The 11,708-nt window shown below is 40.3% G+C and overlaps 2 protein-coding genes across 2 annotated transcripts; both read right to left on the bottom strand.

Annotated features, from left to right (window-relative positions):
• Positions 1-1,311: 1,311 nt before the first annotated feature.
• On the bottom strand, positions 1,312-4,589 carry stmnd1 (stathmin domain containing 1). Its single transcript, XM_008422002.2, has 5 exons — positions 4,284-4,589; positions 3,315-3,486; positions 3,071-3,216; positions 2,047-2,172; positions 1,312-1,872 (listed from the first exon to the last, which is right to left on the bottom strand). The coding sequence occupies exons 1-5, from the start codon at positions 4,344-4,346 to the stop codon at positions 1,429-1,431; spliced, it is 951 nt and encodes a 316-aa protein (XP_008420224.1). The 5' UTR covers positions 4,347-4,589; the 3' UTR covers positions 1,312-1,428.
• Positions 4,590-5,191: 602 nt separating this feature from the next.
• On the bottom strand, positions 5,192-8,269 carry LOC103472386 (tektin-B1-like). Its single transcript, XM_008422003.2, has 9 exons — positions 8,156-8,269; positions 7,849-8,017; positions 7,547-7,672; positions 7,270-7,475; positions 6,930-7,182; positions 5,985-6,092; positions 5,754-5,897; positions 5,560-5,639; positions 5,192-5,472 (listed from the first exon to the last, which is right to left on the bottom strand). Exons 1-9 carry the CDS (start codon positions 8,158-8,160, stop codon positions 5,268-5,270), a joined length of 1,296 nt encoding a protein of 431 aa, XP_008420225.1. The 5' UTR covers positions 8,161-8,269; the 3' UTR covers positions 5,192-5,267.
• Positions 8,270-11,708: the final 3,439 nt, after the last annotated feature.

The following is an 11,708-nucleotide window of genomic DNA, read 5'->3' on the forward strand; positions in this document are numbered from 1 at the left end:
ATTGTACTGGGATTTTATGTGACAGAGCAACAAAGAGTAATAGTTACAAAGTGAAAGGAAATTTTCACATGCAATCCTCAAAGTTCAATTTCCCTCTCAACTAAAAAGATTTGATAACAATGTATATTTTGTGTTTGATTATGACTTACAATCCGAATCCAATCCTTAGATAATGCAGGTTTATGGTTGCAGTATGGCAAAACACGAAGAAGTTCAAGGCTCATGAATACTTTTGCTATGTTTCTACCAGGGGGAAAGTAAAGGTGGTATTTAGATCACGTCATTACCGATTACAAAATCAGGACATGCTAAAAATGCTTCGGTTTTTCTTCTTTTAGGCGATTTATCCTTAACATAAATGTGCATCAGTTTATCTAATAGTATCACAGGAGCCTGCGGTCATTGTCACATCCATCTGAATATAAGCTGTTGCTTTAAAGATTCTCCACGTTTCTGTGAAATGCAACCTGATGCAGCTTCTTACTACTGGCTCTGTTTTATTAATGCAACCACACGCCTTTTAATGTCCACAGAGAATCATGGATAAAAGGAGGGGAGGGGAGTGGGGGCTGTTTCAAGTTTCTTTAGCTTGACAATGGGGGTCCGGTTAAGTTGCATATCCTTATTGTAAAGCTGCGTGCTCACTCATCTACATCAGCTCATTGTTAAACAACATGGAGGCCCGTTTAAGGAGTTGATTTAGACAAACAGCTTTAATTTAGGCTGAATCTTTTGATGGATTTAACTCTTATAGGATCATAGTTTTAACATATCGATTCAGAGCGGAATTAGCTTCAAGGTTAAGTAAATAATACAAATTTCCCCTTGGTAAAAACCAGTCAGAGATTTGGGTTCATTGAGTTTAATCACGACAAACAGAAGTGAGAAGCTTGAAACTCGAAATGTCTTCTTCATCCGTTTGGACACATCGCCTCCTGTCGCGTCCTTCAAAGCCAAAATGTAAAACTATGTTTTTATTCCTGAAACTCTTAATGAAGCACTCCTTGATTTGTTTTTTTCCTAAAAAAATCTGAATATTTAAACTCATAGCTATTCTGTGTGTTTACTAGAATACTTCAGAAATAAACCTTATATCTTCTGAGATTAAAATCTCCCCCCTTTTATAGCTTATTTTACAGATTCAATGGCGTTGCTCAAGTGGGGAAAACATGTATTACTCACTGAAACAGCGCCATCTTGTGTTGAACAAAACAACTGCTCTATTCCTACCTCTTTCTAAAAAAAAATCAACAAGAACTCGTTTAGTTTTAAGGTGAGCTCAACATTACAGTTCAGTAAAAACAGAGTTCATTTGCCCTTTTACATTTCTTTAATAAGATCCGTGTGGCCAACAGCATCTTCCGTGAATGTGCAAAATGAAATCCTTTGGCTGTGAAGCGCTGATTAGAGGCTCCGTTATGTGATAAACTAAAACATTTCGTCCTTGTCCTCTGCACGTTGAAAGCTGGAGTCACTCTCCAGTTCCTCTAAAGAATCGGGGAGCTCGCCTGCCCTCAGCTCCTCCACCTGAGTCACCTCCTCTCCCTCCATCCCGCCTCCCTCCAGGTGATCTCCCTCCTCTCCCACCTCCTCACTTCCGTGCCTCGTTTTCCCTCCCTGGTGTTTCCCCTCCGGCCACTCCCTGCTGTCTCCTTCAGCCCCTTTGACCCAGTCTCCTCCCACGGCGGCTTTGCGTGGGGCCTGTCCGTGGAGCGCAGAAGCTGGAGACGGCGCGCTGGCTGCCGGGAGCTGTAGCGACCCCACAGGACTCAAGGTCGAGTCCGTTTCCTCCTCGCCGTTGGAGACGGGAGCCGCTCGTCGACCTTGCGACGTGTTTGTCCTTAAACGGGTCTTCATTTCTTCTTGCTTCATCTAAAAGACGATGGGAGGAACAGATCTTTATGTGAGCGAGAAATGAGACGAGAGAACTTGTCCGTGTTTTTTTTTTTTTTTTTTTTTTTAAACCACGAATTTTAACGTAATTTATGAAACAGGGTTGTGGTTGTATTGGAGCACATGACATTAACATTGATCCAAACACTCCACCTTGCGTCTCTCCTCAACCAGCCTCATTTTTTCATCAAACTCTTCTCTGCTGTGGCTTTGAACCTTTTTGTCCTTCAGTGACTCCAACCTGGCAGGAAGTCTTCTTGTGACACGTCTGGATTCGTCCTAAAAAGACAAATATTAACATTTTCACTGTAATTACTTTTGCTGCAACGACTGAAATGCAGTTTACCGGTTTATTTCAAACGCCGTGCCTCCCAGGATATGTTACTGCGTTTAAAGTGTTGTCGCTGACAAAAGTTTTGATGCATTCAGGAACAACGGCATTATGTCAAACTCTAGTTTCTAAGGTTTTGTGAATAAAGTCAAGTCTTCACAGGCTATTTTGCACCTCGGATGTGTGATTTCTAAATTGTATTAACTCAAAATTTACTGGCCATCATTCAATTTATTTTTATTTTATCCTGCAGAATTGATGCTGATTATAAAGTTGGACCTGTTGATAGACATGGTGAAGGTTACAGGTAATTGGAATAAAAGCAGGAAAAATGTAACTTTTGAAGTAAGCCTGTGACATACTGGTTAAGTTTAGCATAAAAAATATATCACCGTGAAATAACAAAAGACAAATATGAAGCACTTAAAATTTAAGTTTATGATTATTTTTAACACCTTATTAATTAATTACAACATGTCTGATGAGACATGAAACACTTCTTACCTCCTGTTAAAAGGAATTTAATATTAAATAAGTTATTTTAAGAGACTATATGAAACACTAATGTATAAGTTTAACAATGGTTCTGTTTTGAAGTTTGACTGAAATTTGAGGTAAATTTAAGATGTTTCTGCTTTCGTTTGTATTTTAAAGGGGTGTTCACTGAACTCAGTTGAAACTCTTTGGGACAATAAAAGTCTAGAAATATCATCTGATATCAAACGAGTAGGAAACTCTTAAAACTGACCAAAGTTTAAGCTCAAGACATATCAAGGATAAATTCCAGTTCTAACATTGAAACAGGTAGTAATTGCTGTTTTACGCCAGAGGAAGTGAGGCTCCCACCATGATGCAGTAGGCAGCTCCACTGTCTTTCTCCCGTATTTGTCCCACTGGGATGATGCCCTGATTCCACAGCTCTTCCAGTATCTCCATGGACTTTTGACGCCCCTGTACTGTTGCGTCACCCTGCAGTAAGTCCGGCTCGGCATCTGAAGTAAAATCAATTCGAAATGTAATTTGTTTTCCTCCTCCATGCAACATGACGAGGATTTTTTTTTTTTTTAGCTTGTTTGCAACTGAAGCTCACCATTTGGTGCTACACATTCCCTGAGGCTCTCCGACGGTAGAGGAGGGATTTTGTTTGGTAATCCTCCAGGTAACACCAGATGGTCTCTGTTTTCCATCATGACCCCGCTGTCCGTTGTGCCCTTTGACCTGGCTGAGTCGCCACGTCCGCCGGATTTAGGTCCTGCTTCATCCTGACACAAAAGGAGAAACGGAGAGAAAATTACGACTCAGGACTTTACAAAGTTATCATTATACTTTCTGAAAGTTTTTACTGATGCTGTCATGAAGCAATGAAAGTGTTAAGATGAATAAAGATCAGAAAGTCTTTTATTAGTCCCGCAAGTGGGAAATTTAAGTGGACAGAAATAAAAAGTAACATAAATTAAAAACAACAGAATAAAGAACAGTACAGTGTAGAAAGAACACCATATAAGCAAAACTAGAACTATAGGTACAAATATATCAATATTAATACACACACACACACACACACACACACACACACACACACACACATACATATATATATATATATATATATATATGTAAATTAGATGTGTATATGTAATTGTAAACACCGAAAAATAAATAATTTACACATATAAATGTGCATAACTCAACTGAAACAAGAGGAATTAATTTCAACAGAAACAAGTGAATTCAAACACCATTAATCAATCAAAAAAATATAATATAATAAAAGGTGAGCCAATGACGCTTTTTTAGACAACAAAAGCAAAGTCAGAGTAATTACGTTTGTTTTTTTTATTTATTTTTAGTTTAATCAACTTATCAGATTTTACAGTGTAAGTTGGGCGACATTTAAGTGAGCGCAGCCTTTTTTTTTCTTCTTTTTTTCCCACTCCAACAGCTGGTACCTAACAACTCAACTCAAACGACTGACAGTTTCAGACACCTCTGCAGGTAAATAGCGCCTACTTTCCCCAGAGTTTGAGCCGCATAAAGCAGGTGGAAACACCGAGCATACCTCGTCCTGGCTCGGTTCCGCCAGCGGGTGAACCACGACGCTAGTGGAGCTTGAACATCCCATCTTTGGCAGGTTCAAAAAGCGGACGGATGAGAAATGCGTCGCGTTTTTTACCCCTCCACTTTGTATACAATTACCAGTCTTGCATACTTTCACACAGTCTCTGTCTCCATGGGCCCGACCCGTTGCTAGGGCCCGTTGCTACAATAAATCTGACCCGGTTGATACCCAGGAACAAACAGAGAGCGGCCAGCGAAAACATCTCTGGAGATAGGTTACACGTAATTACTGCAGGTCAAACCTCTACGCAGGTGAAAAAGATAGGGATCTTCTTTACTGAAAAAAGGTTTTTGCTGGGGGAAAAAAAACTAGTGGAAACAGCATGTTGACATTTGAATGTTGAAAACAAACAAAAACATTCATTTAAAAAAAAAGAAACAAGGTGAAAATGACTACTCGACTACTTACTCGTCAATTTGAAATTTTTTGTTTGTTTGTTTTAAGGGGAAAAAATAGCAGCTACATTTAGTTTGTATTTGTAAATTAGGAAATATCAGTGCATTTTAAAGATGTTTAAACCTGGATGATAAAAAAGACTACCCATTGTGCAAAACTTTGCTTTGGTCACAAATTAACTGTAGACTCTAAATTATTTATTTAATGCATTATCTTGCATTTTTCCAAGTAACAGAAGCAAGCTAAAGCCATAAAAAAATACATAAAAAAATGATTCACTTATATTTGCACATGACTGATGAGTAAATAAAATACAACATGTGAGCATTCTTCACTAATTTGAGAGGCAAGAAGCTCATGCTTTGCTTTTCAACTCTTTTTCCTTGTTTCCTTTTCACATAATCCAAGCAGTGCAGACTTAAAAATGGACACTCAAAGAAAACAAGTTAATATAATATAATAGTGCTAGGCATTTTAATGGCAGTGCCACGTGAATAGCACGATAGGTGGCAGCAGCAGCTGCGTCCACTACTGCATTTCGGGGTGAGGGCTGACGCTCTGCGTGATTCTACAAAGCCTGGGTTTGTTTCCCAGAACCACAGATGTGTCAACGGCCAGCCGGAAGCTCTGGTGCAGGGCCTGGCACTTCCGCGCATTGTCAAGCATTTGAGCGTTTTTCATCAGTTTCTCCTCCACAAAGATCAGATGTTTCTGCGCCACGGCCAGGTTCTGCCTGCGAAGGACGGCAACAGGGGGGTCAGTCGGCAGAAAGTCGGGCGGCAGATGGAATAGGTGGGGGAAGGAGGGGAAGAGAACTTACTGGGTGAGCTGCAGCACCGACTGAAGACCAGCAAGCATCTTCACCAGGTCCTGTCTCTCCAGAATGAGAGCGTTATGGGGCTAAAAGAAAGGCGAGAATATAAACCGGTTATGATTTGTTTCAGCTGTAACGAAAACAAGAAAAAAAAAAAAAATCAAATAACACAACTACAACCCTCAGGTTTCAGCACCTACATTGTCCAGACAGAGCTCAAATCGGGGTCTCTGGTTGAGGATTTCCAGAAGGTGGGTGATCTGGTGCAGCCTGGACTCACAGTTCTGAATATGTTGGAGCAGTCTCTGTATGTCTTTGTTCAGATCAGAAATCTCTTGCAGGATCTGGAGGTTACAGACAACATCAACAAGGAGTTGAATGACCGAGTTTGAGATGCTGTGAGATCGTGTGAAAAGTTGCAGCGTGCCGACCTTCTGTCTCTCTAAGTTCAGTGCATCCTGGAGCTTGGTCAGCTCCTGGATCTTCCTCCTGAGAGCTTCTGCAGTGCTGTTGCGTTGGCGCTCCTGGGCATCTTTCATCTGCGATCGTCGGAAAGAAGACAGGCATTAACATGTGTCACTGACCCTAGTACAGCAATCATTTTGGTTATTTTAAGGAAAAATTTCCCAGGATAATAAAATGCGACACTTATCAAAGCAATTTCTGACTGGTAATGGCAATAAAGTGAATATGATTCTCATTAATGTCACATATTGTGTGGAGAAATGTTAATTTACAGTTAGCATAATTGTTAACATTTATTGAAACTGATTGCCTGCCACAGACTCCAAAGCAGTCGCCCTGTTTTAATGACTAAAATGGACTGAGAACGTGGCGATGTGCAAACTTGGGATTGCCTGAGGACTTCTCACGTGGTCGAGGAAAATGTTTCCTTCACAGAGGTGTTATGGTGGTCAAAGGGGACAGAAACAGAGCTATCTGAGCTCAACGACAAGAGGTATGTTGGGAACAGTCACCTATAAAGCATGGTGATGGCGCATCATGCATGTGGGACAGTTTTGGTGTATGTCTAATCAACAATTAAGAACGGGAAATTTTGACTCAACATGATAATGATCAGAAACAAGCAGCAGGACCAAGTATGATGAGAAAAGGCTTTTTTGTAAATCCTGGGCACAACTATAATACATCTTTTTTGTGTCTCTGCAACTTTCTAAAGAACATTTATCTCAACATTATCGAGGATGTGTGTCTATATTTCAGCCTTTGTGCATAAATGCATAGATGAAAATGATTGAATATATAAACTTTACCGTCCTTCCTCCCTTAAAAAAAACAAAAAGAGTAAGACATTTCTGGCTATGATACATGCACGTAAACTCCTGTCAGTAGCTGTAGATGTGACTTGCTCTTACGTTGGCCAGGAGGAACATCAGGTTTGCCCTGCAGGCGGACGAGTCCTTCAGCAGGTTTTCAGCTGTCAGCTTCAGGTTTTGGCAGTGGGACAGCCACGTCTCATAGCTCACATGGTTTGGTTTGATTGAGGGAGCAGGTATGTGAGAGCATGGGGTGTCCACCTCAAAGGTGATACATTTGGTGGTGAGTTTGATGGCTTCAACCTTGTCTTGAAAATCATGCATCAGCCGAGAACGGACCGCCTTCAGAGCGCTGCAGCAGGAAAACAGAGGTTAAGGTTAGTCTTCCTACTGAGGCGCGCCAGTCTGATTAACTCGGGCTTTTCTCTTTATGTCTGACCTTAGCTTGTCGAGTAGCATGAAGATCTGCTTCTGCAGCGCCTCTCTGCTCTCGTTGGTAATCTGCTCCTCTTTCTTCACCTTGAGGAAGACCGGGTCCTGTCTCATACCCTCCGAGCACAGGCTGCTGCTGAGAGCCACGCAGTCACTCATAAGCTGACTGTACAGCTGTCTCTCTTTGAGACAGTGCTCTGCCGTGTCTTTCGCCTGAGGGCACAGTCAGTTTTACAAAATAGTCCACCTTTGTTCTCTGAGAGTTTGGTTGCTGATGCAGGTACCTGCTCCACACAGATGATTTCTCTTTCTATCCGCCGGATTAATTCATAAATATGGGCCTGCCAATGGCTGATCTCCATGTGGCGGGATGTGAAATGCCCCATGGTGTTACGAACAGACAAAGGAACCTTCAATGATAAAACGGAAATACACCTGAAATCAAGAAACCTCCAACAAAAATTATGACCAGATGAAAGACAAGCTGCAGTGTCCCAATTATTTAGTTAAATGGAGGCATTTCAATTTATGCTATCCACCAAAACATCCCAAAATTTAGTGGTTTGGCTCAGCAGTTGGACCTTACCCGAGCAATATTATTGCTATGCAGGGTGAAGAAGATTTCATTCAGCTTCACATAGTGGTCCTTCTCAGGTCGTGGTTTGTTGTATGACAGACTTATACCGTCAGCCAAGGCAGGGAGTGTCAGTTTACCTTCTGATTCCTGCAGGCAATCCATCTTTGGATTATTTTTCCTGTGACATAAAAAAAAGCAAAAAATGCACCAAAAATAATTTAGATTTACCTGAAATACTGACAACAGAAAATGGTGAATTTGATTAAAATTTTTCATATTTGATCTGTGAAAAGTAACACTAAACACTCTTACTTACCACATTGTTTTGGTTGTCTGCAAAAGTTGAATTTTTGAATATCAGTTCAGTTGGAAACAAAAGTGTTGGGGCAGCAACGAGCCTATTTGCAATGAGTAGTGCACGGAAGTCTCAAACGTTTTCCATGGATACACAGTTAAATGTCAACAAAGTTAAAAACAAGTAGTGGTATCCAAGATTATGGGCCATTTTCAGAACAAATTAAACAATAACAACTTGAATTCTGTAAAGAACTACTACAGCAAAAATGATTGCATTAGTTAAACCTGCCTAGCGAAATAAATGCGGCCAATATTTAGCAGAAAATGAAATTATAGTCTGTAGTCACAGTTTTGCCAAAAGAAACTTGATCTAGCAAAAGTGTCACTTTGCTAGATCAGCTAAAAAGGATATACTAGCTAAAGCTCAAGCTTGTGCCCCACATCTTTGTTTACAAGCTAAACAAAGATGTTTAACTTTTACTTTAACGACTTAAACAAGATAGAATGCAATTAAAATTAATAACATTAGTAATATAATATGAATGAGACTTGAACTCAACATGTAAAAATTCCACAGGCCCTAGAAAAGCTGGAATATATATATTTTTTCATATGACTGACTGTCCATGTATGCTACCTATACATCAAACAAGCAACGTCTCTGCTTTGCGAGACGTGCAGTTATATTGTAAGATATTAATATATCCTCAAAAAACAGTCTCTGATAATATTGCAAAGAAACACATATTTTTAACTTTATTTTAAAGGAACTGGCACTCACAATATGGCGGCAACGTTGACGTACAACAAGACAATTTTAGTCTAATTCTATTGGTCGATGAGTTAAATACATCCGGTTGCTGATAGCGGAAGTGTTTACTCGGGAGACCACTCGGATTTTAGCTACAAAATTCAGCAAATTATTCTAATTCGCGGTAAATTGTGCCGTTCTAGAAACACCTACCAACTTATCGGTTGCTTTTACTGCTGGCATGTCGGAATAAGGTATGTGTGACGTAGATTTTCAAAGTTATTTGCCCACTTTGGTTTGTCGCGCTTTCGCTACATTAGGCCGTAATGGCTGCAAATCAATAGTATTTTGATGGGATACAATAGAAACCATGATAGTTACACACTGCTTGTAAAAACTCAGTTTTTCCCCCCCTGATATAGTAAAATGAAACAGTGATCGTCAGCACCTCATAAAAGAATCAGTTATGATCTGATTAAACCATTGGTGGATTTAAATGTGCTTTGAAATCAACAAAAGAATAGTTTCTTTTGAGGAAATTAAACGTGAGGAATTTGATAGAGGAGACTACATTTGATTCCAGTCAAACTGTACTGGATAAATATCCCAATTAAGGTCAGATAAGTTTTGAAATTATGCGTCATAGTTGAAAAAGGTAATATTTTAACAGGGCTATATTCTACTTTTTATGCTCCCATTAAATAATTATGATTATTATCACTCACTGTATAAAAAATAAAACATTTTTCCATCAAACTACTTCTTGTTTAGATCAGTTAGTATAAACACAATTATTTATTTATATTTTTATAGTACAGGATTTTTCTTTATTTTATTTTTTTTTTTTTTTTACTTCCAGTACATTTCATTGGCATTTGGAAGAATTTCCTTTTAAACTGCATCACTTGAATCAAGTATTTTGGGTATTCCTCCACAGGCTTCTCAAAAAGTTGTGATCAGGGTTTCATAAAGCACGCGCCAAAACAATGACATTGTTCTTGTTAATAACTAATTTGGCTGCATTCTCAGGGTAAATTTCCACTTAGGAGACACATTTGTGCCTGAATTTTAACTTACTGCCTGATGTCTTGAGATTTTCCTTCAGTATTTCCAAACAATTTTCTTACTTCATGATAGTTTCTGAAGTGCATCAGTCTCTACTGCAGCAAAACGCTTCCCACCACAAAACGCTCGTGCTGCACAGTCGGGATGGTTTTCTCAGGCTTTCAAGTTTAATTTATCCCCTCAAATGTAGAACGGTTCAAATTATGAATTAAAACTTCAATTTAGTTTCATCAGACAACAGGACATTTCTCCAAAAATTAAGATCTTCTCCCCCCTAGTTCATTCAGAAACACATTCATCTTTTGGACACAGAAAGATGAACCAGACAGGTTTAACTTCAGACAGTAAAAAACAAGGTCTATATATCTTTTTAACCAATGCATGCAAACTTCTGGTTTCAACTGTAATTGTTTATAGTCATACTAGTGTACACAAACTTCTTGATTTAACAAAAAATAAAAAAATTTAAAAATCCTCTCATTATTCTTGCATTTTGTAAATAGAAATAATTCTGGGTAAGCTAATTCAAAGATTAAATATTTGATTTGATTTAATCTCAAAGAACGTGTTGCGGTGCATCCAATTCGATGTTTTTAGCTGCAAAACAGAATAAAGATGCTGATTTATAATTACGTTTGCCCTCTATTTTCAGAAAGCTGCGATGGACGCATCACCTTTCTACGGCGTCCCGCCAATCGAGAGCGACGACAGCTGCCTCAGCGACAGCGTCAGCGACAGCGATGAGGACAACGGAGCAACAGAACCAAGTGACGACAGCACCGCCGACGAAGACCCTGACTGGACTGACGACGCAGCCGCGTGCACCAGCGCTGCTACCACAAGAAGGGTGTCAGCCGCCGCTTCGACGAAATGGCAGGAGGTCGTGTGGGACTCGGTTCAGCAGCAGAGCTCTGCAAAACACTATCCCGTCTGGCAGGGCACGCTTCCAGATGCGGATGAAACCAGAGAGCCCGTTCAGTACTTCCGAGACTTTTTCGACGCTGAGCTTTTGGAAACAATTTCGAAACAAAGTAATCTGTATTGTGCACAAGAAAGTCCCAACAGTGCCCTTAAGTTGGACCCCAGCGAGCTGGAGCAGTTTATCGGCACCGTCATGTATATCAGTGTTATACACTTGCCAAGGTTACGAATGTACTGGTCCAACGATTGTCGAATACGGCAGGTGGCGGATGTGGTCTCCCGAGACCGATTTGAAGAAATTACAAAATTCCTTCACTTCAACGACAACAACAACATGGCGGCGAACAGCAAGGACAAGCTCTTCAAAATCAGGCCAATTGTTGATTCCCTTCTGCACAAATTTCAGGCTATTCCTCAAGACCAAATGTTGTTCATTGGTGAACAAATTGTCCCTTTCAAAGGGAGATCCTCTCTAAAGCAATACATGCCCAAGAAGCCTCACCGATGGGGATATAAAATCTACGTGCTTTGTGACACAAAAGGCCTGGTGCACTCGTTTGACATATTTACCGGCAGAACCGCTCCTGAACGCGGAGAACCCGACATTGGACCAACTGGAAACATTGTGCTGAAGCTCGCACAAGCCGTCCAGCGGGCCGACGATCACCTGCTCTACTTTGACCACTGCTTCTCCTCCTTGGATTTGCTCGCTGCTCTTGCGAATAAGGGGATTCCAGCGCTTGGGACGGTGCAGCTGAACCAACTGCAAGGGTGCTGCTTCAGCACCAACTCCGACATGAAGAAAAAGGGAAGAGGGACGTTCGAAGAGAAAAAG

Source organism: Poecilia reticulata, chromosome 11 (assembly GCF_904066995.2).
Source record: "Poecilia reticulata chromosome 11, P_reticulata-male-v2, whole genome shotgun sequence".
NCBI lineage: Eukaryota > Metazoa > Chordata > Actinopteri > Cyprinodontiformes > Poeciliidae > Poecilia > Poecilia reticulata.

What these genes read in the sequence shown, in the direction of transcription:
- stmnd1 (XM_008422002.2), bottom strand. Translation starts at nt 4,346, where the DNA reads ATGGGATGTTCAAGCTCCACTAGCGTCGTGGTTCACCCGCTGGCGGAA. An exon ending in GAGCTGCCTACTGCATCATG is followed by an intron (nt 2,173 to 3,070) that starts GTGGGAGCCTCA and finishes TTGTCTTTTTAG; the next exon opens with GACGAATCCAGACGTGTCAC. An exon ending in TGGTTGAGGAGAGACGCAAG is followed by an intron (nt 1,873 to 2,046) that starts GTGGAGTGTTTG and finishes ATCGTCTTTTAG; the next exon opens with ATGAAGCAAGAAGAAATGAA.
- LOC103472386 (XM_008422003.2), bottom strand. An exon ending in TTGAGCTCTGTCTGGACAAT is followed by an intron (nt 5,640 to 5,753) that starts GTAGGTGCTGAA and finishes CCTTTCTTTTAG; the next exon opens with CCCCATAACGCTCTCATTCT. An exon ending in TCGGTGCTGCAGCTCACCCA is followed by an intron (nt 5,473 to 5,559) that starts GTAAGTTCTCTT and finishes CGTCCTTCGCAG; the next exon opens with GCAGAACCTGGCCGTGGCGC.